This window comes from Parambassis ranga, chromosome 19 (genome assembly GCF_900634625.1).
Source record: "Parambassis ranga chromosome 19, fParRan2.1, whole genome shotgun sequence".
In the NCBI taxonomy this organism is placed as follows: domain Eukaryota; kingdom Metazoa; phylum Chordata; class Actinopteri; family Ambassidae; genus Parambassis; species Parambassis ranga.
Window position 1 is genome coordinate 19,426,516 of NC_041039.1, and position 27,194 is coordinate 19,453,709.

The 27,194-nt window shown below is 41.6% G+C and overlaps 2 protein-coding genes across 2 annotated transcripts in view; one reads left to right on the top strand and one right to left on the bottom strand.

Annotated features, from left to right (window-relative positions):
- Positions 1-4,584: 4,584 nt before the first annotated feature.
- On the top strand, positions 4,585-6,160 carry LOC114452319 (uncharacterized). Its single transcript, XM_028431572.1, has one exon. It carries the CDS (start codon positions 4,675-4,677, stop codon positions 5,668-5,670), a length of 996 nt encoding a protein of 331 aa, XP_028287373.1. The 5' UTR covers positions 4,585-4,674; the 3' UTR covers positions 5,671-6,160.
- Positions 6,161-19,395: 13,235 nt separating this feature from the next.
- Positions 19,396-27,194, bottom strand: part of LOC114452123 (A disintegrin and metalloproteinase with thrombospondin motifs 20) — a 62,827-nt gene continuing 55,028 nt past the window's right edge. Inside the window, exons 30-39 of the mRNA XM_028431252.1 lie at positions 25,617-25,790; positions 24,616-24,786; positions 23,697-23,897; positions 23,485-23,614; positions 22,629-22,723; positions 22,457-22,551; positions 22,243-22,376; positions 21,062-21,153; positions 20,829-20,933; positions 19,396-20,330 (exon numbers count right to left, since the gene is read on the bottom strand). Coding sequence (XP_028287053.1) covers positions 20,241-20,330; positions 20,829-20,933; positions 21,062-21,153; positions 22,243-22,376; positions 22,457-22,551; positions 22,629-22,723; positions 23,485-23,614; positions 23,697-23,897; positions 24,616-24,786; positions 25,617-25,790 — 1,287 coding nt within the window. The 3' untranslated portion in view covers positions 19,396-20,240. The remainder of the gene's footprint in view (positions 20,331-20,828; positions 20,934-21,061; positions 21,154-22,242; positions 22,377-22,456; positions 22,552-22,628; positions 22,724-23,484; positions 23,615-23,696; positions 23,898-24,615; positions 24,787-25,616; positions 25,791-27,194) is intronic.

Consider the following 27,194-nt stretch of genomic DNA (forward strand, 5'->3'; position numbering starts at 1 on the left):
GGTGCAGGTAAACATTTTTTATGGATGCACAATTTCCCGTTTTCCCGATTTCGCCGACAGGGCTCCAGGCATGCACGACAGTGTGCAGATCCCTCTCATATACATGCAAGATCTTTTCCTAAAAACAGGAAGATTGCAGAGCAACAAAGACCTTCCTTCTTTAAAAAAAAGACATCTTCAAATCAGACCAAAACATGCTAGGGACAAACTAGAGAAGGAAGGTTTCCTATCGTCAAACATGGTGGTGGTAGTATAATGCTGTGGGGATGCTTCAGTGCATTGAGGAACTGGCAATCTTGTCAGGGTGGAGAGAATCTGAACCCTGAGCAGTCAGCAGGAAAACTGGGTCTTGGTTTTCTTTGCCAACATCTTTCCTAGTGAAGAACTCCCTCCAGTAGAGCAAAGTGAACATTATTTACTGCTGTGCACAAAGCCCTGACTTAAATCTGACTGAAAATAGCGTGGAATGTACTAAAGACCAGGGTCCATGCCAGGAGACCATCAAATCTGGACGAGCTTGAGAGAGTCAAGCTCAAGAAGAATGAGCCAGGATTCCCCCGGAGACGTGACTCAAACTTGTTGAAAACAATGCCAGCTGACTCCAGGCTGGTATTAAATTAAAATCTAGTAATGTTTATACTTTGAATTCTGTTTATAATTCTGTTACTATGCATAAGGTCAAATAATGTAAGATTTTACGTATCACACAAACATATATGCAAAATTTAACAGAATGTAAGAACTATATAAAAAAGAATGACATTTTCAGAGAAGGGCCGATCTTCTTGTCTCCAGCTGTAGGTCTAAGGAGTTACATTTTTTGTGCATTAATGCTGAGATTCTAATATAATTAAAATAAAAACCACAGAGGGGACAGAGGTGTCTAAAGGATTACACTGTATTATGTAAATGAATGGGCTAACATGATTTTTGTGGGCAGCTCACGACAGCCTGATGTAATTACTTTTGGTGGTGAAAGCTGAATAAGCTTAATTCTTTTATATTATGTAAATGCATGTGTCAGTGAATGTTTAACTGGTGTCTGTGCCTCTTGTAATTACTTTAAAAACACCTACTCATAATTAATCCCACACACTTTGGTCAAATCAGGCTGGACTGACAATCATGAGGACGAGGAGCACTGAACGCCGAGAACCCATTAGCAATGCACGCCCATATAAAAGCAAAAAAGATGAAAAATTGGCTACTAAGATCGTAAACTCAATAAGGAAAACACAAGGAGGGGGTTAGTCAGCTAAAAATCTGAGTGTTTAAGCTGCAGCCTTTAAGGCAAAAAAAATGTAGAACTCAGTGTGGAAATGTTAAAAACTGCACTTCCTCTAATAGCCACTTGAGGCTGAGCCACTGAGCCTTAAACTGTCAGGTCAAGGAGGGTTTGTTCATCTGTGACTACAATCTAATCCAATGCCCCCTGCTGGCCATAAGAAAGAAGGCAGGTTCAGGTCAAAATTTTACTCTGACATGTCAATCAAAGTTTAATACAGCCTATCCCAGCTATCTATGGGTGAGAGGCAGAGTACCAGTCCATCGCAGGGCAGCTTGTAACATAACTGCTAAAATTTACTTTTACTAGTTAAACTGTACAACAAAGCACCTCATTAGATTCATTTGTTTGTAGGTAATCCGTCCATCCTACTGTAAATGTGTATGATTAGCCCCCCCCCTCCCTCCCTCCCCTCGCCTCCAAAAAAAGCTCTTCTCCATCCAAAGTCCAAACACTTGGCTCAGAAGGACATCACTGTCCCCCAGATTACTTTGAAGGGCAGGAGGGGCCATCCAAACCCTCTCTCATCCCCGCGGGGCCACTCAGAGCCACAGCCATGTCTGGTGAAAGTGTGAGTCAAGGATCTCACAGCCAGGCTGTTACTCCTCCATCTGGGCCCCTGAATTAAACATCAGCTCGGCAGACGGGCCCCCTGCCTCAGAGCTTGAGGGACCAGGAATGGAGGCCAATTAACCCATGCCTGCTCTATTCAGACCTTGGCGTCTACCTAATTAAGAGTGCATGTAAAAAGATGATAAAACCGTTGGAACTGATTTGACATCAGATACACTGGGTTGTGTTTGCATAAAATTAAAAGAAGAACACTTCCATCTTTGGCAATGATGTCAGTCATCATAACCTAAGCAAGCACATTAAAAATGCCCAGGGTAGTCATTAATAAAGCCATTTGTGTCCCTAAAGCTTCCCTGCCCTTCTTTTTGTGTCACATTATGTCACTACGTCACACTTCATCTCAGTTCCTCTGACACCCATCAAGTCTGAGGAAATACTTCTGCAGAGGAGACAAGGTCACAAGACAGTGAGAGAGGAGAGGGGAACAGAATCAGGATCAAAGATGACATGCTGTTAGTCCAATGTAGCCAAATGAGTTGAATTTTGAGTTTCAGTTAGGAAATATAGTCACATTTGATTTAGAGTTCATGGGTCATGATGGTCCCTAAATTAGGACAGCGATATGTTTTTCATTGTTTTGACTGGACTCCAGCACAATGAAGTGGAAATGAAACACATGCTATGAGGACAAGGTGGGTGTCAGCAGTGCTAAATGATGATAAGAAGCTGGAGGATTAAGGTTTTGTTACAAACACTGCTCAAAAAAGTCAAATCTGTTATGAAACACAAAGGTACCACATGTCTGCTTTCCTTTTTTTTCTCTTTTTACCCGTCTGTGAAGCGAGCAGCAAGAAAAAAAAAACATTCTTAGAGATATAATCTTTACAACATTTGTAACTAGGAATTTATTGCATTCAGCACTCAGTACGCCCCCTTAAAATAGCTAACATTTCACCTCAGTCTCCTCACCTCAGGCTTGGAAAAGGTGTAATGATGGTGAAACCTTAAAAAAAAACAGGTGTTCCTCTCACTGTGGGTAACTTTGAAGGTGCGGAGGGTTAAAGAAAGACTCTGAATCACTGCTAATTGCATGAAATTATAGTTGCAGGGTGCAAAATGAACTCATCGCAGCACAGTTGGAGCAGGGGTGTTGTAGACGGCGTGAATTATGGAATGAAAGGGATGTAAAGTGAACAATGACTCTGGTGTACTGGAAGCGCTGCAGGGGATTTAGAGAAAGCTCACATGATTATGATGATTGCAAAAACAAATTGTTTATTTAACGATGTGAAAGATCTACCAAATTAAACACCAACGGAAAGTACATTTTGCAAAAGCTGGGCGCCACTTAGATACATTTTTTTGGATTAACAGGACTAAGCAGAATGAGGTCAGGTTTGGTTCCCGTTTCTTTAAACACAGTTGTGCTGCTTTTACTGCAAGAACCCCTTTCTCTGTAGAGGAATAGAAGAAATACAGTTAAATCAAAACTCTGTGCCAGATCGTTTCACATCATACAGTAAAACTAGGTAGGTACATTCCTACAACCAAATGTGTTACAACTAGAGCTCAGTTCTGCCTGAGGTGTTGCAAATTCTGGTTTAATTTTTCCCATTTGGCTAATAATAAAAACCTCAATAACGTCTTTTTACAGATTTCTTGAAAACATTTTACATATCTAGTTTTTTATATATCAGTTCTGCTGCGCTAACATCATTTCACAGGAGTTTTCTAATCATCAATGAGCCTTTTTAACGTGATTAGCTAACACAATGTAGCATTAGAACATAAAAATGATGGCTGCTGGAAAAACCTTTGTATATATTCCATTAAAAATCAGCCTTTTCTAACTTGAATAGTCATTTACCACATTAACAAGGTCTAGGCTGTATGTCTGATTACTTCATTGAAAAATGATACAAATAAAAAATAAAGACATTTCCAAGTGACCCCAAACTTTTGAACGGTAGTGTGTTTTAAGGTGGAGGCTCTACATAAGACGCCTGCACAAAATAAAATTTTGCACTTGCTCTGTTATTTTAATTATGTGCAAAATACTGTGCATTCATACTACAATTGACCTACCAAAACAAAAGCATTAGAGACAGCTATTTACATGAAGCTGAGGCCTCTCAATATTGAGGCCTCTGCAATTGAAATGGCAGCGGTGACTAAACCAATTTAGAGCAGACAAATAAAAGTCATCTGTATCCTTTGACAGGCAAAAAAAAACAATAACCAGGATAAATGATGTAAAAAGCCAGCAGGGAAATATCAGACTGGTGATAAATCTCTGAACTTCTTTCAAATGATTTCAGTAACTTAATATACCGTGTATATTAAATTTCTGAAATATTACTCTGAGGATTGTTGGCTGTGTTCACAGAGCACACATCAAACCAGTTAGGAGGTCATCCATACTTATTCAAAGGAAAGTCTGACAGAGTTTGACATAAAACAAGCACAAGGCATAAATCATGTGAAGTATATTCATTGTTTTTACTGTGGAGGTTTGTGAAATCAAGCTACAGAAATAGACATTTACCTTTTCAAGAGGCTAACGCTTAAATGTCAAGTATGACACAGAAAAAGGCGCATGACATTCAGCCTGTTTTAGTCAACTTCGGGGAACTGAAAGTAGACTGTTGAACAACAGTTTCCTTCCTACTAAAAGGCGAAGTATAAAGAAGTGTGTTTGCTATGCACTCAGTGTTGCACGTATTGACTCATCAGGACAGCTCTGTTTCTCAATCAGGGTTTGAAAATCTTCATTACAAAGCAGACCTCCAAGCAAGACATATTGCACATCTGGACTCATGGCTTCTTTTATTGCCATCGTTTTGTTGGGACTCATCGACCTCTCAGCAGCAAACAAGGACAGCTGTGTCCTCCATGCTGCTGTTGGGCAGAGTGCGACTTTGCCTTTTGTCTACGCAGGGCTGACAAACTCACACGTGCTGAGATGGACACATAACAACACCATCGTTTTCTACAGACAGCAAGGCAGAGTGAATGTTGGAAAACCAGAAGACGTCTCTCCTGCAGGATCCCTTATGCTGAAGAACATAAAACCTTCAAGTGCAGGCACTTATCAAGCAACCGTGCTGCACTCACTCAACAATACTTTGGCTAAAACATGGACTGGTCGTCTCTGCATAATGGACAAGGTATCAAAGCCTCAGCTAAGTTATGCCTGCGACTTTGAGTCTAATGCTGTTAATCTTAATTGCTTAATAACCAAAGCTGAGGGTCTGGTGTTCTCTTGGACCCTTGACAGTAAAACAATAACTGGTGAAACTAGACAAACGCTGAGTGTGTCCACCGAGGCGAAGGGGCAGAGGACCTTTATGTGTAGTGCAGCAAACGAAGTCAGCAAGGAGTACAGCAACGCTGTCAGTCCGGTCTGTAAAGGTCCGACACCACCACCTGTGCTATGTTTCACCACAAGAACTGTGATGATAGTAGTACCAGCAGTAATAGCTCTTATTTGTCTTCTGCTTGTCACTGTCATCGCACTATGCTGCCGCTACAAGAGCGTCAAAACCCAGATGAGACTCAGGGACATACGGGACGTGAGGATGGTTTCTCTAAACAAGCAAGAGTCTGTCTCCATCAGCCCAGAGTATGAGACCATGCATGCAACGGAGGATCTTTTGCCCCCATGCCCCCAGCCTTCACCCAGAGCCTTATACATTTCTCAGAACGTTTCTCAGCCTGGAGACCAGACTGAAAACTTGCTGCCAGAACTCTCAGCAGCTGCTGGAGGACAACAACCTTCACCGGTGCCGAAGCCGAGAACAAAGAACATCTGAACATGCTGTCCCATTTGCTCCTAGCATGATGACATGCTAACTCTAATAGCATGATGTTAAACTACTGTAGATAGAGGTTGATTTGATGCTGTGGAGCTGGATCTATGTTCTTCTGAGGTTATTCTTTGAGAAGCTTCAAAGATTTATAATTTCAATATTACATTATTGGTATTCTTACTAGTTTTCTTATGAAGTATTTTACTGTAAAGCCAGAGTACATTGATCAATGTGTGAAAATTTGTGTTATATATATTTCAACAACAACAAGGCTGGTGATATTCTTTGTATGTAACCATCATTTGGTATGATACACATGTTGAAAAGTGCTGTATCAGACTTTGGATAGACAGATAGGAAATATATAAAAAAATGTTTACTGTTGTAAATATTAAAAATAAACCATCTAAAAACAAAATATGTTTTACCTAATGTGACCCACTTTTTACAGCATTTTAAGGCTATTTTTAGCAGCTCCACTGATAGCAGTTACTGTCCTAAAAAACACATTTCCTGTTTACATAAATTTGTAAAATAAAGAAGAGCCGTCAGAAATGATCTTGTATCTCACATTTATATGGAAAACTACATTAAGCAGCTTATCTGTGTCAAACACAGCCCTTTGTCCCAGCTTCTTACATGTCAGCATTCTTGCACTTATTAAAATTTGCTTGCTTGCAAGAAGTTATTAAAAGGGGTGGAAAAAAATCAATAGAGAAATGGATTAGCTAAGGCAAATATCTATTATCTCCAATGGGTAAATGGTAATCCACACATGAAAGTGTTTGCTGTCTCTCGCCTAATGCTGTGTGACAGCCACATAATGGATTCCCCCTGAGCGTCATCGCCTAAAACTTACAAGCCAATGTCATCTTTTGTCAGGTCCTGCTCCACTCCTGCTCTCTCTACATGGCTGAAATTTTCGGTCCAGCCAGCAGGGATTTGGCAGCAAAGCTGGTATCTGCTCCTGGAACAATGCCCTTTTCTGTCTGCATTTTCTCCATCTCGGTCTCTCAAGAAAAACTGAGACTTGACTGGCAACACGCCACGTCACTTCGCCTCAACAAGCTCATACCGTGGACGACGTACACATACTGTACACGTTCCCATATGTGACTGGATTTCATGATACGACTTAATGAAACACGTTTCATATGCCAATGGCAGATAGACCCTGGAAATAGTGGAAGGGAAATACTTCTGAAATGTGTTTAATCAGTGGCTGTTGGAGTCTAGAGGATATTCGCTTTTGATCTAAAGTGTGTGTGTGTGTGTGTCCAGGAAAAGGGTCAATTACCCATGGAAAGTATTTATGCTCATGTCAGATCAGTCACATTAACGTTCTCTGGTTGTAAGCGGCTGCCAAGTCTGGAGTACAAATCAGAACATCAGAGGTCAGCCAGCGCCTTTATTTTTTTTTTTCCCCCCATCAGAGATGATTATGACCTATTAGCATTCTTGAGCACTCTTTGACCTCACTCCCCTTTACTAAAGCATGCGCTGCATCAAGTTAGCTGAAGCTACTATCATCCCATCAGTTTATTGAAAAAGCTATGTGCTCAATTACTCTTGAAAGTCAGACTGTGATGTAATGACTGTGAACACCATGTTGTTTACAGTAACAGCCTTTTTAAAATGATTCAGCATGGAAAAGCAGTACAAAGCTTGCAGCTCTGCATTTAGATGGTGTTAAATCCTGTTTTCAAAATGTCTCATTAGGTATCAAATTCACAGAATCTGTCGACACCGTTTTCTCTCCCCCATCTGTACACCTCACACATTTCTTTGAACGCAGTGAATGCAGTTGGTGGACTGGCTCAGCACTCTGCTCTGTGGGCGACTCAACACAACCTGACAAGTCGCTGAGGAACCAAGCCACACTGATTTTTAAAGGGAAGCAGAATACTTTCCAAGGTTCAGCAAGATTTAGCACCTCACAAATTCTGAATGTACAACCAATGCTAGGTGTAAAGGAATGTATTAAACATCGTACTGGCTCTAATATGGCTCACTCAGGGAAAAGAAGCCAAACTGCAAAACTTCTTCCAATGGTTACAAGTTGCCTCCAAATTTAAATAAATCCCCACAGAACCTCCGATTTAAACGTCCCAGTGAACTCATGTTATGAAAGCTTAGATCTACAGTGCAGCTCCCTGAGGAGCCATGACGCCTTGGAAGGATTTGCATGTAGAAATGTCTATTGTTATATTCAGAACTTAACATGCAATCTGAGATTTTTATAGTTCTCTTCATGGACGATTAAAATTCTGGGAAACTAAATAACGGTGATTGCTTTAAAAGGTTTGATATGTCTTTAGACAGTGTACACTTAGAATTAATCTACTGAGATCATGAAACAGAAACTTCTGGCGACATTTCTATTGTGTTTTTGAGATGCTAATTCTACCAGCCTATTAAGAAAGTAGACTTCATCTGCAGTGGTTAATAATGCATGTTTAAATCACTTTCATACCAGATCACGTCTCCAGGAAATGAGACATGGAGGTCATATACATGAAGGAGAGATGGACAGAATCAATGTTCAGACCACAGCAACAGTGAGCAGAACAAATATTTCCATAATTTCATTCTAATGCCGCTGCAGCTGCTGGCGTGTGAGGAGAGAAGAGGCTGAGAAAACAGCAGTTCTTTGTCAGGCACGGATTTATATAGGAGGACTGCTTCCATTCGTATCCAAGGATTGTATGCGAGGACACCGAGGGACATGAGACGTCACTGCATTCAGCAGATAGGAAAACGTTTAAAGATTAAGATTAAGAAACCTTTATTAGTCCCACAATGGGGAAATTGCATAAAGTGTTAAGGTTTCAGTTTAGGGAGGACCCAGACGAAGACAGGGTTAGGGTTAGGGTTAGGGTTAGAAGCACAGGTAACAAACACAAGTCCAACTGTCCAAAAAGCACAAAACTCTTCCAAAGGAAGTAAAATACACAGACACCCAAGGAAACCAGAGTTTCAAAATAAGACAGGAAGTCAAACCAAAACCTGAGAAACGATCATAAACAGGCAGCACACTTCCAGCAGTGGCTGTGCCATCCTCCTGGTTCCTGTGCAGTCTCCCCTCTTCTCTCTGAAAGCAATCATTCCTGAATAATATAGTACAAGGTAGGGTACATGTCTACTGGTGTGGAATAGGGGTGGGCGATATGGCAAAAATTTTATATCACGATTCTTTAATGATAAAATCACGATCACGATTTTATCACGATTTGTTTTTACATTGACACTAATTTGCATGTTTCTGTGTAAATGACTTCAGGCAGCCTAATCTGTCACCTCTCAAAAACTCAGTAGATCTAAAAGTAGATAATGTTCACTCAGTAGTAGTTTTCAAAAAACATGAAAATTTAAATAACAATTACAGAACAAAATAAAGTTTTATTTCAAATAGGTTAAAAGAAGACTAATGTAGTTCTGTAAAGTATTATTCAACAGTCATTTAAACAGACTGAAGTGTGCCTCCTAAGGTTAAACAATAAATACAGTATTGAGACTTAAGTAACTCCTAAAGTTCAATGTGATTTAGACCAAATGATCAAACTTTAATGGGAATCATATCTAAGGACAAACGGAGCTGCTGCTGTCTCCTCTGTCCACCGTTTACTAGAGTCCTCATATGGAGCCTCTTCATCAAATGCCTGCGTTATTGTTTTGGTGACGTCATTAGCTGTTGCCTCTGTCTGCATCTGATGTACACACACGGCCCTCACACATCACAGGCTTAGAAGACGCGCCGCTGCAGCCGGCAAAAACAGTACCGAACATAAAGGTGGAGTTCGTTTTAGGGACCAGTTCCTCCGTTTTCTTTTCGTTTTCAGCCATAGCATTTGGCAAAACAAAACCTGATTCAGTTAGGAGCAGTGCAAAAAAACCGTAGCTTTGACGATCTCAAAATCGCGTTGTCTGAGATCGCAATTTTCGGTCTAAAATGATAGATCGTTCAGCCCTAGTGTGGAATTTAAAATTCTGAAGGGCTACAGCTCCTCTACATAGACATACTCAATACAAGTCATTATGTGGAGGAAGACATACTTTAGATATGTAGCTAATCATTGGCTGCAGTGTTGATCCACTTTAGATCTCCCAGACAACTGCCAACCTTTGTTTCAAATTCAGGTAAAAACATGACATTGTTTTCACCCACACAACCTCAGTTAAATCCATTTAAGTGCTGCTTGTTTTGCTCTCACATTATTCCTAAGCACATAAATGTTATAATTGACATCCTAAAGTCTGCGTTTGTCAGTTGTAATTGTGTCTATTTTAATTCTATGAGTGTGCACTGACTGGAAAACACGTTTCATCCTTTTGTACAACTCTAAAATGGGTTTATACAATCAGATTGCTCCAGAAATACAGCGAGTGGGTGAATGAATACACTCAATACTGACCAATAAACCTTTAAAACAAAATCTGTATTAATACATAACAAAAACTTTTTTTTTGTTCAAAGTCTGTCTACTCTCTCTCCTCCTGTTTCTTTATTGCTTCATTGGATCATGTGGGAGATGTCTCGCTACCATTTGAAGGATGCCTCTCTTACAGAATGGGTTATCTTGTGTGTGTGTGTGTGTTGTCCCCCACCAGCTGTATGTTGGAGCTTCTCTTCATCTTTTGGCACTGCAATGAATTCCAGGTGGAGCTTCAATGCAGGGGATGAGTCTAAACAAACATTCCAGGATAATCAGCTGTAGACAAAAGAAAGTGGGTAAACTCCAGTCCACAAATGCTGTAAAAAAAAAAAAAGCAGACCTATCATTTCCACCACAACCAGGACTCTATAATAAAAAATTACCCATCCATGGTCTTACACCTGATATAAATCAGATGGAAGAAAAATTCCACCTTCTGCTCTAATAAGCATCTTGCTCAACATTCATGCAAAGATCAAACATTTCTGTAACATTCTTGGAGGTGTGTGTGTGTGTGTGTGTGTGTGTGTGTGTGTGTGTGTGTGTGTGTGCCAACATTAAATTACAACCTGGCAAAAGAAAAAGGAGGGAAAAAATGAACTCCTTGCTGCATACATTTTGTACAATAAGACCTTTAGCTTTGACATGTAGGGCATAAACATTTAGGACGAGATAGCTTTAATACCTTCAGAGGAACACCCAGAAGAGATAATTTTGATAGTCTGAGGCCTTTATCTTTGGTGTAGGGGCCCATCTCATCACCGAGAAAAGGATCCTTTAAGCCTCATTGTGTGTGTGTGCTCATGCAAGGCTAACGGCTTGTCAGTGAAGGGCCGTGCAACAATAGTTCAAGATGAGAGAGGTGTAAAGGTGCGACAAAGGACTAACAACACAAAGTTTTTTGCTTTGGCTATGCCGTGCCTATCTAACAGAGCATCAACACAACACTGCAGCAGCCTCTCTGTGTGGCCCCGGCTTCTTCCAACATGTTTGAAAGGTTCTCCCGCTGTTTGCCTCATACTGGAAAATTACCTTGAAAGGTATTTTATCAACAACACCAATAAGAGCTTTTAAAAGCCTACTCATTGTTTCTATGGAAACCATCTGGCTGAGAAAAACTGCTCAATAAATAAATAAAAGCTAGATGAGCAAGGACAATAGTCGGCATTATACAATATCAAGCAGTAATACGGGGAACAGACAAGACTTCTAACAGACAAATGATTTCAAAATAAGACAACTCTTCTCATTAGTGACACCTCTGGCCAGAAACTGAACTGCAGTCAGGTGCTTCTGCTTTTGTGTCATGTTTAATGTAGAAGAATGGTAAAACCAGCCCATGGCTTTTAGAATAGAAATCAAAAATCATATAACCAGGATGTAAACATGTGGATTTCTGCTGTGAAGTTAGGCATCATGGAGTCAGACTCACTAGGAGCCAGTCACCAGAGACCACAGCAGGTTCCTGCATTGGTTCAGCTTGGGAGGTTCCACATGTAGCCATCAGCTGTGGCTAATAGCTTCGTTAAAGCAGGTCTTTTAATTGTGTAATATTTTACTGAACCTAAAAAAAGGACACATATCAATCAGGAAGGATTCAATCTGCGCCCGGAAATGTATAACAACATGGCACATTTAAATTATAAAAAAAAGTCTAAATTAAATTCATTTATTCTATTCAATCAATTCAAAACAAGTGCACGTCCCTTCATGACCATCACTCCGAGGTTTAACCGTTTCAGTTTGTAGGCGGCCGCGGCCAGAGACTCACAGAATCCTGTGCGCGTCCAGACAGAAATATACAAATCCACAGCAAACTCCGAGCTGATCGCTCTCGGCCTGGTTCTCGGCCTGGTTCACGGCCTGGTCATACAAACAAACCAAGAGTTCCAATCATATATAAATATATATAAAGACAGATCTTACCCGGCTCTGAATGAGGCGCTGCTCCGCTCAGCGCGTCCTCTGCTCGGCCGCACACTCCTCTCTTTTTATTCCATCACATCTCCACACTTCACTTTGTGTTAAACCATTTGTGTGACCCACTTCTTTCTTCAACTCGCGCCACAACATTCAAACATTTTCCGCAACCACCTCGACTGGGCGGAGACAGGCGGTGTCAGCCATGTTTTTATTAAAGAAGCCTTCACCTTCACCTGCACCTGCACACGATTATCATCTGATACCGGTATCATCTGCATGTTATGAGTTTCATATTGAAGTGAATAAAGAGTTATTTCCTATGATTTATAATTCTTATAATGGATCAAACTGAAACCTACACCAGCATCCAAAGGTTAAACACTGAAGCATGACCGGCTAATTAGGAATACATCTAATCATGTGTCTAACAAGTCGTCTGGGCCAATTACTGAGTGGAGTGTTTATGGCAACTGCCAGACAGTCTGGTAGAAGTGGCCACTGATGCTGCACTGCTGTGCCAATAAATGTGTCACAGGCAGCTGGCCGGGGGCCGTCGTTGAGCTGCAGAACCATATGGAGCGCTAACAGAGAATAAATCCTGCTGTCGCTGTGATATGTGCAAAACTCAGAAATCCTTCCTACATGACACCATGTGCGTGTGCAAATATCACACTAAGTATCATGCAATTTGAGTATTTTCTTTAAATTGCCAGTAGAAAGGTTGTTTCAGTTTACAAAACTCACAAAAAAAGAAAGAAAACTGGTCAATCCATTTGGCTGTGATCTGATCAAATCTACTGTCTACATTTTAATCTCACAGCCAGACGTGGACCATGGGTTTGGAGGCTCGGTGGATGTATTTGTTGTTGTTTCAGTTTAAGTGCTGCTTCTCATCACTGATGGATCTGTTGCTGGTGTTGATGTCTAACTTATCCTGGTCATCAAGACATGTTCCTGCACACATGAGACACTGGTTAACACTCATACAGACTCATGCATGTGCAAAAATATCTACAATAAAACACTGCACTTCAGAAGAACTTCAAATAATATGAATACATTTGATCCGTTAATGCTGAAGCAGCTGCAGAGCTTAAAAGCTTGTCATCAGTTAACATGCTGGTCCGGGGTCCAGTGAAGTGTCTTTGTCTGTGGTGTAAGTAGCCCTATCATGAGGCAGACTGGACTGAGTGCCCCCTTTTCGCTGCACTAACACACAGTCAGGTGACACACACTGTGATTTTGAAGGAGAAAACTGATAAAGGAGGAGCTTTCCCAGGAATAAACATGATCGGATCATCATGTAAAACAGATTGATTCATAACAAGAGAGCTGTTTTAGATGACACACACTGTATTTCCTAATGAAAGATGGAGGCTTTTCAGTTAGAAGAAAACAGAATCTATTATTTAGTCAACTGCAGAGGAAAAAGTATAGAGCTTCAGAGAGGTGATTGATGTGAGTTAACCCTGTCAGCTGCAGGGTTATGGATCAGTGCAAAACAGGCAATAAATCACTTCCAAATGGTCTTACCTACCACTGTTAGTGGAGCCTGATAGACACTTGGTTTCCCCCTGCTCTCTCTGTGAAAGGGGCTCTATATTCTATCCAGGACCTGAGGAATTTCTAGCAGTCGAATATCAGTGTAGCACACATCTGCTGAGGACAATAGCCCATATAAAGCATAGAAGTGATGTTCCTGTAAGAAAATGAAAACACAAAAGATATTACTTGTATTACTGTAGACTCCATCAAACACAGTTGGAACATGTACACAAAAGTTTAACCTGTCGAACAAACAAATGTGTAAAATAATATTAGAGTGATTTAACATTATTGAGGGTTATTTCTGACCCTATAGAAAAAGAGGATTTAAGGGACTCCTGTGAGGATTGTTTGGATGTTTTAAATCTTGTGGTATGAGGCTCCAAGCTGATCCTCTCCAGCAGGATAACAATTGTGTGTGGAAAAATGGACATCATCTATTCTGAGCTTCCCTGACAAGAATTCCCTCACGGCTGCTGACAGTTTTTTTTTTTTTTTTTTTTTTTTTTTTTTTTGAGAGAGAGAGTTGCAAACTTTTCCATGTTGTTTCTGTTTTTTTCACACAGCATTATATCAGTGACAGGCCACAAGAATCTGGTGGACTGTGAGTCGCTGGTGTCCATCACAGGTCCTCTCAGGCCTCTGCTGTAAGTGTGAAACACAGGAGAACAAAAGAGACATTCTGTTAAGAGGTTTAATACACGCTGATGACGTGGGCCACAACAGTGTGTAAAAAAATCTGCAGACAGCCCATTTGATTGGAGTGTTAAGCTGTTAAAAATAATTAGCCCCCACCACCACCCCTCATGTTATCAAGGGTCTTTCACACACAAAAGAGCGGCTGCAGCTCGCAGCCATCGCCACGTCTGGCCTTTGCCTTATTCAGTCTAACTGTGCTGACATGGGGCATAATTTTCCAGCCTGTTTAACAGCCTTAAGTTTTACAATGGGAAAGTATTTTCTGCAACGAAAACACTGCCACTGGTCATAATGTGTGCATTTCCTAAATGACTGTCAGCAGGCTTTTTTTATGACTGCCTCACTGTGGGAACTATGGGGTTGTTTTGCAGCAGTCCTGTGACCAAATAATGGCTACAAGATATAGTTTGTTAGAAAAAAACACCCGTCTGTGTCTCCACAAAGATCCCTGAGCTCAAACTGAAATCCTTCACTGTGAGCCGTAATGTGTGATTCACGCCCGAGTCTCACATTCACAGATCAAAACAGTGGGAGCCCATTTTTCAGCACACCACATGTGCACATGAGTATTGGCAAATACTTGCAGACCCCAGGGGGTCCAACACAATCCCCCACCACCACACCTCCTCTTCACTTCATACCTCCTCCAGTTGGACTGTACACCCGTTTCTGACAGCGTACGACCCGATCCGGCATGCCGAAAGGGTGGTCAGCTCTTGACCAAGGACGCAGTCCCGCACACATCGCATGCAGCTGTTACAAAGTGGACACTTTAGACATGTAACACAATACCCAAAAATGACCTCATTCAGTCTCAGCCAGTTAAAGTCAAAGCTGACAGGATTTCCTTCAAAAGTGCTGCCAGCCAGGCTGACAGCACAGTCTATATAATGCCTGGAAGGCAACGCGCCAACAGCTTCCACCCCCAAAAACTCCCGATAGCACAGTTGGCAGTGGAGATAACTGCTTAATCGTGTGAGGTTTTCCATGGATTTTCAAGCAGCCATGGTGCATCAAAAGATGAAACCGATACTCTTCAAGGCCTAGTGTTCCACTATAGGATGTCTGTGCGTGAGGGACAGGAGGGAGGCATGTGTGAGGTACACAAGGATTTGAGCCTACTTAAACAACCTCCTTCTACTGCAACAAATTTTACTGGGAACATTTTTCTGAGGGCTGCTGTGCAAGGAGACTGGATTATACAGGCATGTTTATAAGCACACACTTACAGCAATGACAGAGCAGCTGAAGGACATGAAATGATCAATAAACCACCAAAGACAGACACAAACACACTGAGATGATGCAAGCAGGAAAAAACAAGAGCTCACAAACACCGGGTAATGGGTGCATATATGACACATGATGCACTTTATGTAAGACAGATATGGAAGAGTCTGGCCTCAGTTAACTTTGAGGTTGAACTGTTTTTTAAAGCTTTACCGCCGTCTACTGGTCAGTAGTGGAGTTGCTTTATAATCTCGGTTGCACTGAATATTTATTCTTAAGGAAACTATTATTATTATTATTATGGAGCTATTGTTAATGTAATTAGTGACATATGTGTTTTTCTGCAATACTTTGTGGATGAATAAACATACAGACAATTTATTTATCAACATCAGCTCACATACAGAAAGACAGAAGTAGTTTTAATAAACTGACTGTATCTGGGTGTTGTCTGTAGTCAACATGGCAAAAAATGTGTGTGTTCCATATATGTCAAAATTATGTCCATATGCATACTGTCCATTTTGACTGTGATATGTTTACAGTAATAAAGTGTCCATTATGAATGTTTCTGATGGTCAAAGAGGTTAAAAAATTAACCTTAGCCCCTTAAGAAACCACGTACAACAAAAAGAAAAACTTTCACCACAGGCAAACACAAAAACACAGCAAGTATGCATGTTGGTGTTTTGTCTGTTTGCATGCACATTGTTGGATTTGCATTGCATTGAAGTCCTGGCTGCCGCAGTAATGAAACAACAAGGACACCACAGCACAGTCAAATGAGAGGGAGTCTCATGATAACACCCAAACATACATACTAATGAGGGCAAATTTAAAGTACAGTATGTAATGTAATATTTAGGACACCAGGGGTCACTGTTTGCATAGAACATACAGGCCTCTGGGTGGATGCTGTGCACGTTTTTAGGGCCTACTTCATCATTAAATATACTCTAACTTATGTTTCTGTTTATATAGATGAACTCTACAGGCAAATGTAGTGTGTGTTTTAATGAAGCAGCTCCTGTCAGGATGTAAAACCTCTAGGAAGGTCTTTGTAAAACCTTTTATTTTGAAGGCTGAAATTTGGTGCATTAAATGAAAAAAAAAATGATGTGTGTGATGTCAATGCAAACCATGCTTTGCTCCTGGCTGAGTGCCCTTTAGAGCAGGTTGCAGCTGCAGATTGCATTGGAATGTCTGTGCTGTTACCTCAAAGCAGACTGTGCTAAACATCAATCATTAGTGTCTTTTATGAGGATTCTCGGTGCAGGTTTGTGTTTTTCAGCTCAGTCATTAAAGATGTCTGGTTTATGCTCACAACAAGCAGGCCAGGGAAGCTGTTTCCCAGCTCACCCATAGCCTGGAGAGTCTGGACAGACTTCATTACAGCTAGGTTTCACTAGAAAACTGTTCTTGAGGGGAGTTGCTGTCGTGCTTTGGGATTCTTCCAAATCCTTAGATTAGATTTTAGGAACCACGGCAGAAATCAAAGCAGCACTTGAGGCGCTGCAGTATCTGTTTTCATTTAATGTACAAAGTTATCTCTATGCAATGAGCCCTGGAAAAGTGGCTTGTGTATAAACAGTTTACTTTTTGCTGAAGTACCTGCACAGCATCCTTTTGGTGACATAAGTACTTGGAAATAGTCATTTCCATCACACTGTGAGCTCACTGGGACTTCATTCTTTGACTTTGACACAGTCTGATAATTCATCTAGTGGTTGACTTATTCAGCTTTTTCCTAAACCTTAGAGGGTATTTGCTCTGTTTATGTGTCTCTTAAGTGGTTCTGGACTCGAGTCATGTTGTGGAAATGCAGCCTGCACTGCTTAAGCGAATCCACATGGAGCTACAATCTGGCATCTGGCAGCATCGGGCCAGGAGGACTGACCTGTTGGCCTTCTTTAACTGTGGCAGACAGAAACAACAGCATGGTGATAAGGAAGACATTTCCATTCAAAAATGGGCCTCACCTACCATCTATGTAAAAAGTATGATTCCCTGTTTATGGCACTGCAGGGGGACATGTCCTCACCACTTTTACAAAGCATAGTTAAAAATGTATTGAGGAAAAATAGACTAAAAAAATACACTTTGAAAAACACATTGCACATTAGAGTTAAGTCATCTTATTTTTAAAAAATCCTAACAATCTTTATTTAGTTCCCAGCAGCACAAAGTAATAGTAATAATAATAATACATCAAACTTATTTAGTGCTTTTCTAGGACACTCAAAGATGCTTTACAGATGCATTATTAATTCACACCACATTCAAACACAGAGTGGCAGTGGTAAGCTACAGATGTAGCCACAGCCCCCCAGGGGGAGACTGACAGACGTGGCTGCCAAGGTGCGCCTACGGCCTCTCCGTCCACTGCTGATTCATTCATACACATCATGCACTGGAGACAATGCGGGTAAAGTGCCTTGCCCAAGAACACACAACAACACAACAATGACTAGGGCAGAGATGGGATCGAACCGCCAACCTCCAATTATTGGACAACCTCTGCTCTACCACTGAGCCACTGCTGCCCTAAACAGTGTGAGCAAAGTGACACTGGACTGGCAGCAAGCCAGCATGTTCAAGGGTTTTCTTTTATTAATCTGGCATTCCTGGCCAAATACTTTATTCTGAAGTTAACCAGATCAGCTCGGTCTTCCCTAAGTGTACTACAGGCCTGTTATCAGATAACCAAGTCTTTAGTTTTCCTTAACTCTTCAACTATTTCCTGGAATTCTGTCCTTGACTTTGTGTGAAAAAGACTACGGAGTCGTCTGCATACAGGAGTATTAGTGCAGGCCTATTTCCTTCCCTCATAGATTTTGGTCATGCACTCTTTTATCCTGATGCAGCAAATAAACAAAAAAATTGTCAGTCTGCTGAAAAGCATGTTTTATTCTTACTTCTTTTTATACAGCATTAGTATAGTAACGGAACATACAGTAATCATATGATTAGTATCCATATAGCACCAGAATCATTCATTTCTTTTATACAGGCTACATACATACTGTAGGTACAAATATGATTCTTTTAAAAACATCTTTGGATAAAGCATGGCAAACAGGCACACTGTCTCTCTATTAATTACCAATGCCCATTCAATATTAAGCACACTGTTTACAATTCAAGTATGAATATTAAAAATACACATATATCATAAGTTACAAATCTTAACGGTTATTAAAAAAAAAAACAGGATTACATTTCTACAAAATTTATGGCACATAGTGCATCAAGTATTCTTTAAATTTCTGATACAGACCTCATAGCACAATTGACCATCATAAAAATGAATGATAGCCAAAGGTTTTGTAGCTGCTCATTGACATTTATTATTTTCAGCCATTCTTTAAATCAAAAGAAGCTGCATTGTCTGAGGAGGGGGGAAAAAAATCTGCAACTACCTGCTAACTTTGGTTAAAGCGTAACATTAGCGTAGCGGCGTGTTAGCATGCTTCATGGTTGTAGTAGCAGTAGTAGTGGTCACATAGGATGAGTTAAGCACTGCTAATGCAGTGACACTGAGCTACATGAATGACTGTAACCTGCAGAGAGTCGGTCAGAAAGAAGTGACGCTCCACTGCAGCCAGAGTTATTCCCAAAGTCTGTTTCCTTCTCGAGATTAGAGGTAATTCCAGTAGTTCAAAAGCACCATTCAAAAGATCCTCATTCAAGGTTAGTGGTTATACACTACAAACAGTAGGCTAATACCTATTACAGCAAAGCAGACAAAACATGTCAGACAATGGCTTCTCTGCTGGTAGTAGTCATTGTACCTTAACGAAAAGAACATAATCTACAGTACAGAATAAATATGATCGAACATAAATATATTACAACACATATCTCAACAAGAGTATGGGTGTTTGTGGTAGAGGTAGGGCTTGTGGGTACCTACAGGAGGCCCAGTGGAAGGTGTGAGGTCACACCTGATACTGTGTAACAGATGAGAACTTATCTGTGTGATTAAAGGATAATACTAATAAAACATTTCACTTCAACACTAGGAAATATTTCAGTCTTTATCTCACAGCACTAGTGTTTAATCTGACAGTTGCATGTGTTTCTGTAAGTACCTGACAGCAGACAAGACTTTAAGAAAACACAGTGTTCTAAAGGCTCCCACAGTGTGGCCTGACATGAGGCAGGTCTGGATGGATGTCACTATTTGATTTTTTTTTTTCATGAGATCTCCCCTCCTCCAAAAAATACTGTACAGTAGTCTGTCGTAATGAGGAATACACATGCTTTGCTGAGAGTTGCATGAGAACATTGATAACACACTCACGTCTTCCAAGAGCAGCATAACTATCCCTCACACAGAGTCTGTCTCCTCTGTGATATCCTGTGATACCCTCACAAGCTGCAGTGAATCTATAAAAATGTAGAAAGTATGATGTATGAATCTGTTCTCAACCAGAACACACTCATAATGTACTTTCAGTGTTTTGCAGTCCTGTATCCCATGTTATGATACAAATAAAATCCATAACAGTGTCAGGTTCCAAAACACTGATGTGCTTGGTAGCCAATGCCAAACTGTTGCCAAGAAAATAACTGCAGGCTCCTCTTCAGTTTAGATGAAGGCCCTGTGGTACTGCACAGTGTCTGCTCTAGCTGCCATTTGGGGATTTTATCAGGGATGTTACTGTTAAACAAACCGCACTCATAGATGACAGCAGGACTCAATCACTCTTAGATTTCAGGGGTTTGGGCTCCACACGGCCCTCAGTGGACTTGAAGGAGTAGGCCGTTGTGAGCCTGGGGAATGCACTTCCCACAGAAACCACCACAGCGGCCATAGATTCTTGAACCGTCCTACAGCAAGAGACAAATGAGAGAGGAAAGAGTGGGCAAAGGGCAGCTTTTTATGCAGTGAATGAAAACAAACAACAAATGTCAGTTGGGGATTCCTGTTCAGTGAATCAGACAGATGATACAACACAGCCTTTCAAACAACATTTCACAACTACAAGGCACCCCAGTAAAAAAAAACAGCCAGGAGAGTCATCCTTAAATAAAATAAAAATGGTATACGGTCACTGTTTGTGTGTGTGAATAATGCAGCACCTCATAATATTTCTTTCTCTTATTTTTTTGTCATGGTAGATGGCAGCAATGCGGTGGTTGCCGCCTACCATAACACAAGGTTATGGACTCTGGAGTTCTGATTCAAAAATTTTCACAGATATCACAAAAACATTATTACTGTCATTTGTTCGGCCACCATAATCAGGCTGTCAAAGTCATACATGGCAGCCCCAGTCTCTGCAAAATAATGCTGACAATTAAACAAACCTACTTGAAACTTCTTACCTCAGATCTGTGGACTTTGACAGAAACATAGTTGCCCTGAGCTGTCCATTTGGTGGCTGGAGCCACTTTGAGGCCAGTGCCAATCAGATTAATGCTGAACTGGCCCTGAAAACATAAATCAGGCAGAGAAGTTATTTAACCAAGAAAGCTGAGCATAGTTTTATATGGAGACATACGTCTGTACTATGTCCACATATTATATATTACATATATATTAAAAAAGACTGCCCGACCTGTGGACACTTGGCTGCACTGAAACAATCTCCTGCTGTTGCAAAGGGCACTGGTTGGCCAAGTAGGGTCTGAGAAAACTGGAGGTCTGTGACTGGAAAACAACAAAGACACAAATCTAGACTCACGGTGTGTCACAACAAACAGACATAAACATGGATGAAAAACATCTGCTCAGTGTAACCACACAGATAGCTGCAAAACGTTTATACGATTAAATCCAGTGCAGGGATGATGTCACATGTCACTTCGCTGTCACTTCACACAGATGTTTCCACTAAAAACTTCTTACAGTGAATTTTGTTCAGAGTTTCTGAAACATGTAACAAATTCAGCGATGAGCAAAACCACTTTATGTTGTAGTGTCTGTTTAGGTGCAGTTTTCAAACACTATGTTTACAGTTGCAGCACATTTTAATCCAGTTATTCCTGAGTTTTCTGCTGATCTGTCCTATGCTTCTTCACACACATTCAGTATAACCAGCACCCTTTGCTGCTCTACTTCTGTATGGTCTGTGTGACAGTGAAGTTTTAGAAATGTACAAAAACCAGAGAATTAGCGCCTCTTCATAACCTTCATCTCATCTTGAACTCATTATTCCCTCTCGGCTCGCCACCTAAAAGCCAAATGAGTACCATGCACCATGGAAACATGTGCTGTCAGGACCCAGACGAGACTAAGGAGATGGGAGGATGATGGTGTAGGTACGAATCCACACACACCCTAATCCACATTCTCTCAAATCAAAGGCATACACCCAACAGAGCAGGTGGAGCTGAGTGCAGTAATGACAATAAGGCCAAACATATGTGTAAGTGTGTACGCATTGCGAAGATGTGACTGCTTGCATTCAATCACCGGTAAGTGTGAGTGCTCCTGAGTCAGCACACGTCTCCATGTGCACGCCTGCATACCTTTATTCTGCTCTCATGTTTGCACTGACAGGTCGGCTTCTAGTCCTCGCCCAGTGATGTGAACTCAAAGTGCTGAAAGGTCATTATTTTGATTTCACAGGAGAGAGTGTGAGGGGGAATAAGTGTTCATTGCACTGCACAGGCCTATTCAGACGAGGCATTATTAGAATCGTGGTATGAGGCGTGCGAGGGTTAAGGCAACATTCATGTGTGGTCTCATTACATCAGACGAGGCAAGCACAAGTACAATCGCACTGTAATTACGCACTCGTTATCCTCAAGGAGCTCAGGTCCAGACGAACTTTGTGGAAGAGTGTGTATCCTGCTGCTGAGTAGTCATTCCTACAGTTGCAGTCCTGCCTCCTGCTGCCGTTATATGGACATTCAAATGGGTTCAGCAACCTGTGTGTTCAAGAAGATTAGTGTTAAAAGCATTGTATGCCACAGAGTCACAGCCCCGGTGGTCATGGCTTCATACAAACCTGTGCCCGTACACCTCGGAGTAATTATCCGTCTGACCGCTGCGTAGCGTCACATATTCTTTGGGGAAATCAGTCTGCATCTCAGCACAGTAAATCTGAGGCAAAGCACACGGGAGACGACAGGTCAGATCCTGTGGGAAATGGCTAGTGTAATTCTGACGGGAACACACACCTGTAAGACCCGGGACTTGACCTTGAGATAGTATTCTCCATCTATCCTCACTCCTTGTCTCATCTGGACCTCCCGGCAGGAAGTGAAAATCTGACCTGTGAGAAGGAAGATGTGTTATAATGGAACAGCTGTTTCCCACTAAAGTTGTGATATTTAGCTGCTCAACCTTTGCAAGCAAGTAAATCTTTGTTTAAGCTACTAAACTAAGCGTTTCTACAGAAAACGACTGTGACCTGGCTCTTTTCTTCCCCAGCAAGAGCTCCCAGAGTGCTGCAGCACTCACAACATGCTGATTAGCTGATTCAAATTAATACTTCACCACAGAACTGGCTGTCACCCGAGCATATCATTTTAATTTCACCAGTGCCTGACTTGGCTTCAGCCGAGGTGAAATTGTGCCAAAGTGAAATCAAACCGAAAGGTGGGGGAGCGAACCTGCAAACTTTGGCCTGCTGCGTAACAACATTTCCAGCCGCCGCACAGACCCCCGAGGCACTCTGTGTGATTGTCCATATCATAATTTATAGAAAACTCCTGACTGTCTGTTTATTGTTCCGCTAAATACTCACTCCAAGAGGCTTAAAGTGGAGCTCACTGGTCTGCCTAATGTGTTAAAACAGAGCAAAAAGTTGAGTTTCTATAAACACAATCAGACACGGCACTGGTTGCCATATACAGCACAGACAATTTAACGCCATTACTGTGCACATTCCCTGGCAAAAAGGACTGAAGAAGGAGAGGAGAGGAGAGGAGAGGAGAGGAGAGGAGAGGAGAGGAGAGGAGAGGAGAGGAGAGGAGAGGAGAGGAGAGGAGAGGAGAGGAGAGGAGAGGAGAGGAGAGGAGAGGAGAGGCTCACATTCTCTTTCTTGACATGCAGCTTGAGATTCAGGTCTTTCTGATGGACGGCAGTGTTTGGACGGTTGGCCTTTGGAGGTCACACACTCCACTCTGCGCTCCATCAGTCCTGCCCCACAGGTCTGCGAGCACTGACACACACACAGACACACAAATTAAGATGAATTAGCAGAAAGTATTTAAAATGTTTTATGTAAATGGAATCTGTCTCACCTTGCTCCATGGACCAACTTTCCAGTACGTCGTGTATGGGCAGTGAGTAAGAAGGCACGGCCGAGTGCCAGGAGGGCGGGGCTCGGGACACTTTGTGCCGGCAAAGGAGGGCTGAGCAGACAAGCGCTGAGCGTGAGAGGAAGGCATCATGGAGCAGGAGACAATCCGCTGCTGGTAGCCAACACCGCAGCTGGCAGAGCACTGAGCCACACACAGATACACACACGTTATCGGTTAAGAACATCAGAACATGAAAGTGATGGCAGCGTCTCTGCTGTGCTACCAATACAAATATAGTGCGTTATCTGACTCAAAGCCTGGATGGTATTTTTTTTGTATTGTTCAGATGACCTAGATAATCTGAAGTACAGTACATTCCATGCATAACCTTTGCTTTGTTCATACTGCTGATGTGTTACATAGTTAGATTCAGCATGTTTTCGCACAACTACTGCCTACACGTGACATTAGCCATATCCAGCAGATGTCTTCTGAAAGGATGCGAAAATACATGGAAAGAAATCACTTTTGTTTTTAATAGGCCACATTAAAGCAAAAATTTAGGTATGTGGCCAAACAGCAATATATTTTGTTTTGTGTTGCAGAGATGCTAACTCACAACACACACGCTTCGGAGCTCTGTTAATTCTCAGACATGTTTTTCAACATCTCTTTTTACATCATTTGAAGAAAAGCAAGATGTCATATTCTTCTCTTAGAACCTGGTATGAGGACATTCCAATGTTTCTATTGCTAACTGAGTGTTAACTCAGGTGGCCATGCTCACCCAATGAATCTATTTTCCAAGGAAAGAACACCTCAGTCTTTATGCTTCTCTTTCTCCCTAAGGCTAAGAACATGGGCGGCTAATTCGTTTGACTTAATTGGTCCTGACTCAGTCCTTAATTCTTTTTCCTACCTGTGTCCACTCTCCTGTTATCCACATGTACTGACAGGGAGCTCCTTTACACGGTTGGAGTAATGCTGGCCGGGAGGATGGCTCACAGTAATCCTCCTGGGCGGGTGTCATCCCTGGACCCATGCATCCCACCTTCCTGTTTCTTATTCCTTCTCCACATGTTCCATTACACTACAAGGAAAAATCAAACACAGGGATGAAGTCAGTGAGGGTGCAGAAGAGCTTGCAGGGGGGGGGGGGCAGTGTTGTACTTTCAGCACCAGCATTATGATCTTTTCAGACTCCTGCTAACCTTTATAGTCATCCAGATGCAGACTGTAGATTATGTAAAGATCTGACTGAAGTGAGTACAGTCCTGAACATGTGCTCTCATTAACAGTGTTACCACAAATGATGGTTTTTGTTAAGAGATTGTTTGTACACATTTACAGGCCAAATATGGGCCAAAATCTTAAAATTAATTCATGCAGAAGGTCTTCAGAGTGTGGATTTTATGAGAACAGCACAGATTTCAGGGCCAAACTGTAAAAAAAAGGAGGCTGCAAGTTCTCAGGGTAACACAGACTGGAATCTGAATACTGCAAACATTCCAGCAGGAGGACACAGCGCTATGTCCCTAGGTGGTGCCCCTCTTTTATGCCTCGTTTCTCTGGACAAAGGACATGACATTAAAGAAAGATGAGCCAAAAGAAAAGCTAGCGTGACACAGAGGAGTGATGTTCAGCAGGACAAAAGTAATCAAGCGCCATCAGCGGTTTGTGGGTTGATACTGTATGATACACTGACTGATAGTTATCACTAAAGCCCACGCCACAAAGAGATCAAAAGGTACTGGCATGCTGTCTGCGTAAAGGTGCAGAGAAAGAGAGAAAGAAAGAGTGGAGATCCCAGTCAACAAAAACCTTAATAAGATGATTAAACATCTGTTTCAGACTGAGAGAGAAAGGAAGTGTGGAGGCATAGATGAGAAGAAAGACGACTGGACGAGTGTCTGGACTTACTTCTTCCCATTCACCAGTAACCCATGTGTAATGTGTGCATTCTCTGGTCTGGCATGGTCGCGCGGTAGGAGGCCGGGTGGGGGCATCACATAGATCCTCTCTGACACGCCCGGCACTTTTAAGTCTGCAGTAAACGTCTCGGTTCTGAACTCCGACTCCACAGGTGACAGAACACTAATAAAACACGACACAGAGAACAAGCACACAATGAGGAACAAAAGACAATAAATGTCATTGTTATGTTGCATCTTTTTATATTTTTCACACATGCATGTTTCCATTGTCAGAATGCTACGCTGCTGAGTGGCCCTGAAAACTGCAGGCTGACCTCAAAGCCAAAATAGTGAGTGGAAAAGCACAGATGTATAATTTGCTGCACATTGTCCAAGTGGCCAGACACAGTATTGCAACAAGAAAAACCTCCTGCGACACAGACATGTCCGTTTCATGAAACTCCATTATAATAGCTATTGCAAGAAAAGGTATTTGTGGTGTAATCTGGGCAACATAATGATGCTATTTGCTGTCTTTTTAATAGTGTCATAGACTTTCAAAGACAATATGTTAAATGTTTGTTTGGTCTGCTGTGTCATGATCTGCTGATCTGCTGCTTTGATGCTCGTGTTCAATGCACTTAATAAATCCAAAGCTGGTTTGTTTGCCTCTCTGTGAGCCATATATCAGGGATCAGACAAAAAGCTCTATCTCCAGCATCTCTTTGATGTGCTTTGAGAAGCATACCTGCATACTGAGGATGCATTCTGTTAGGCTTGAGCTGATCAACCTGATTTCTCTCTAACCCTGCCAGACTTCATCTGTTATAAAATCTGTGCAGTATACAGTGAGGATCACATTTCCAGAAAACTCCCACATCTACTCGTGTTGTTCTTTTCTCTCTGTAAATGGGAGTCGTCAGTACAGTGAAAGGCTAATCCCTTGAATTTGGAAGAAAAAATACTGTAATCTGACCTTCAAATAAAAAAAAAACATTACTTGGAACTGAACCAAGCATGGAAATAGAACTTGCAGTGACTGTAGTCACAAATACAGGTCTTGAACAGACCCTATAAAACTTTTGATTGATTAATCAGTCTCATAGTTGTACAAAAAAAACATTATTGTGCCTTTATTTTATTAGGATGAAAGTCAGAACTCCTGACCCATCTTTTAGCTGCAACTTAAAATTTTAAACTGAACACATGTGGGCACAACACAAATAGTAAGTGGAGAATAATTCTTCTTGGCCTTGGAAGCCAGTAAAATCCTCACTGGGCAAAGCCCTCCTCACTCCACCCTCCCGTCCCACTCCAGTCAGAAGTGAGTGAGGAGGCTGGGTATCTGTGGAATAACTCAAGACACTGGGTGCTGAGGTTTCAAAGTTGTCACATGCACGGATATTAAGATATAAAACATGTCTTTATGCTCTAGTTGAGGATTTCATGGTTGCTGGTGGTATGTGGAGGAAGATGATTGCTTCCAGACACCAGCCAGAGAAAGAGTGAGAAGGGGAGGAGGACACCCTCAGACAGAGAGAGGGGAGTGGCAGATGTTTGGTCTTCAAGGACGTTCTGGGATTTC

Bases quoted from the DNA above. Each gene is read 5' to 3' on its own strand.
- LOC114452319 (XM_028431572.1), top strand. From the start codon at position 4,675: ATGGCTTCTTTTATTGCCATCGTTTTGTTGGGACTCATCGACCTCTCA.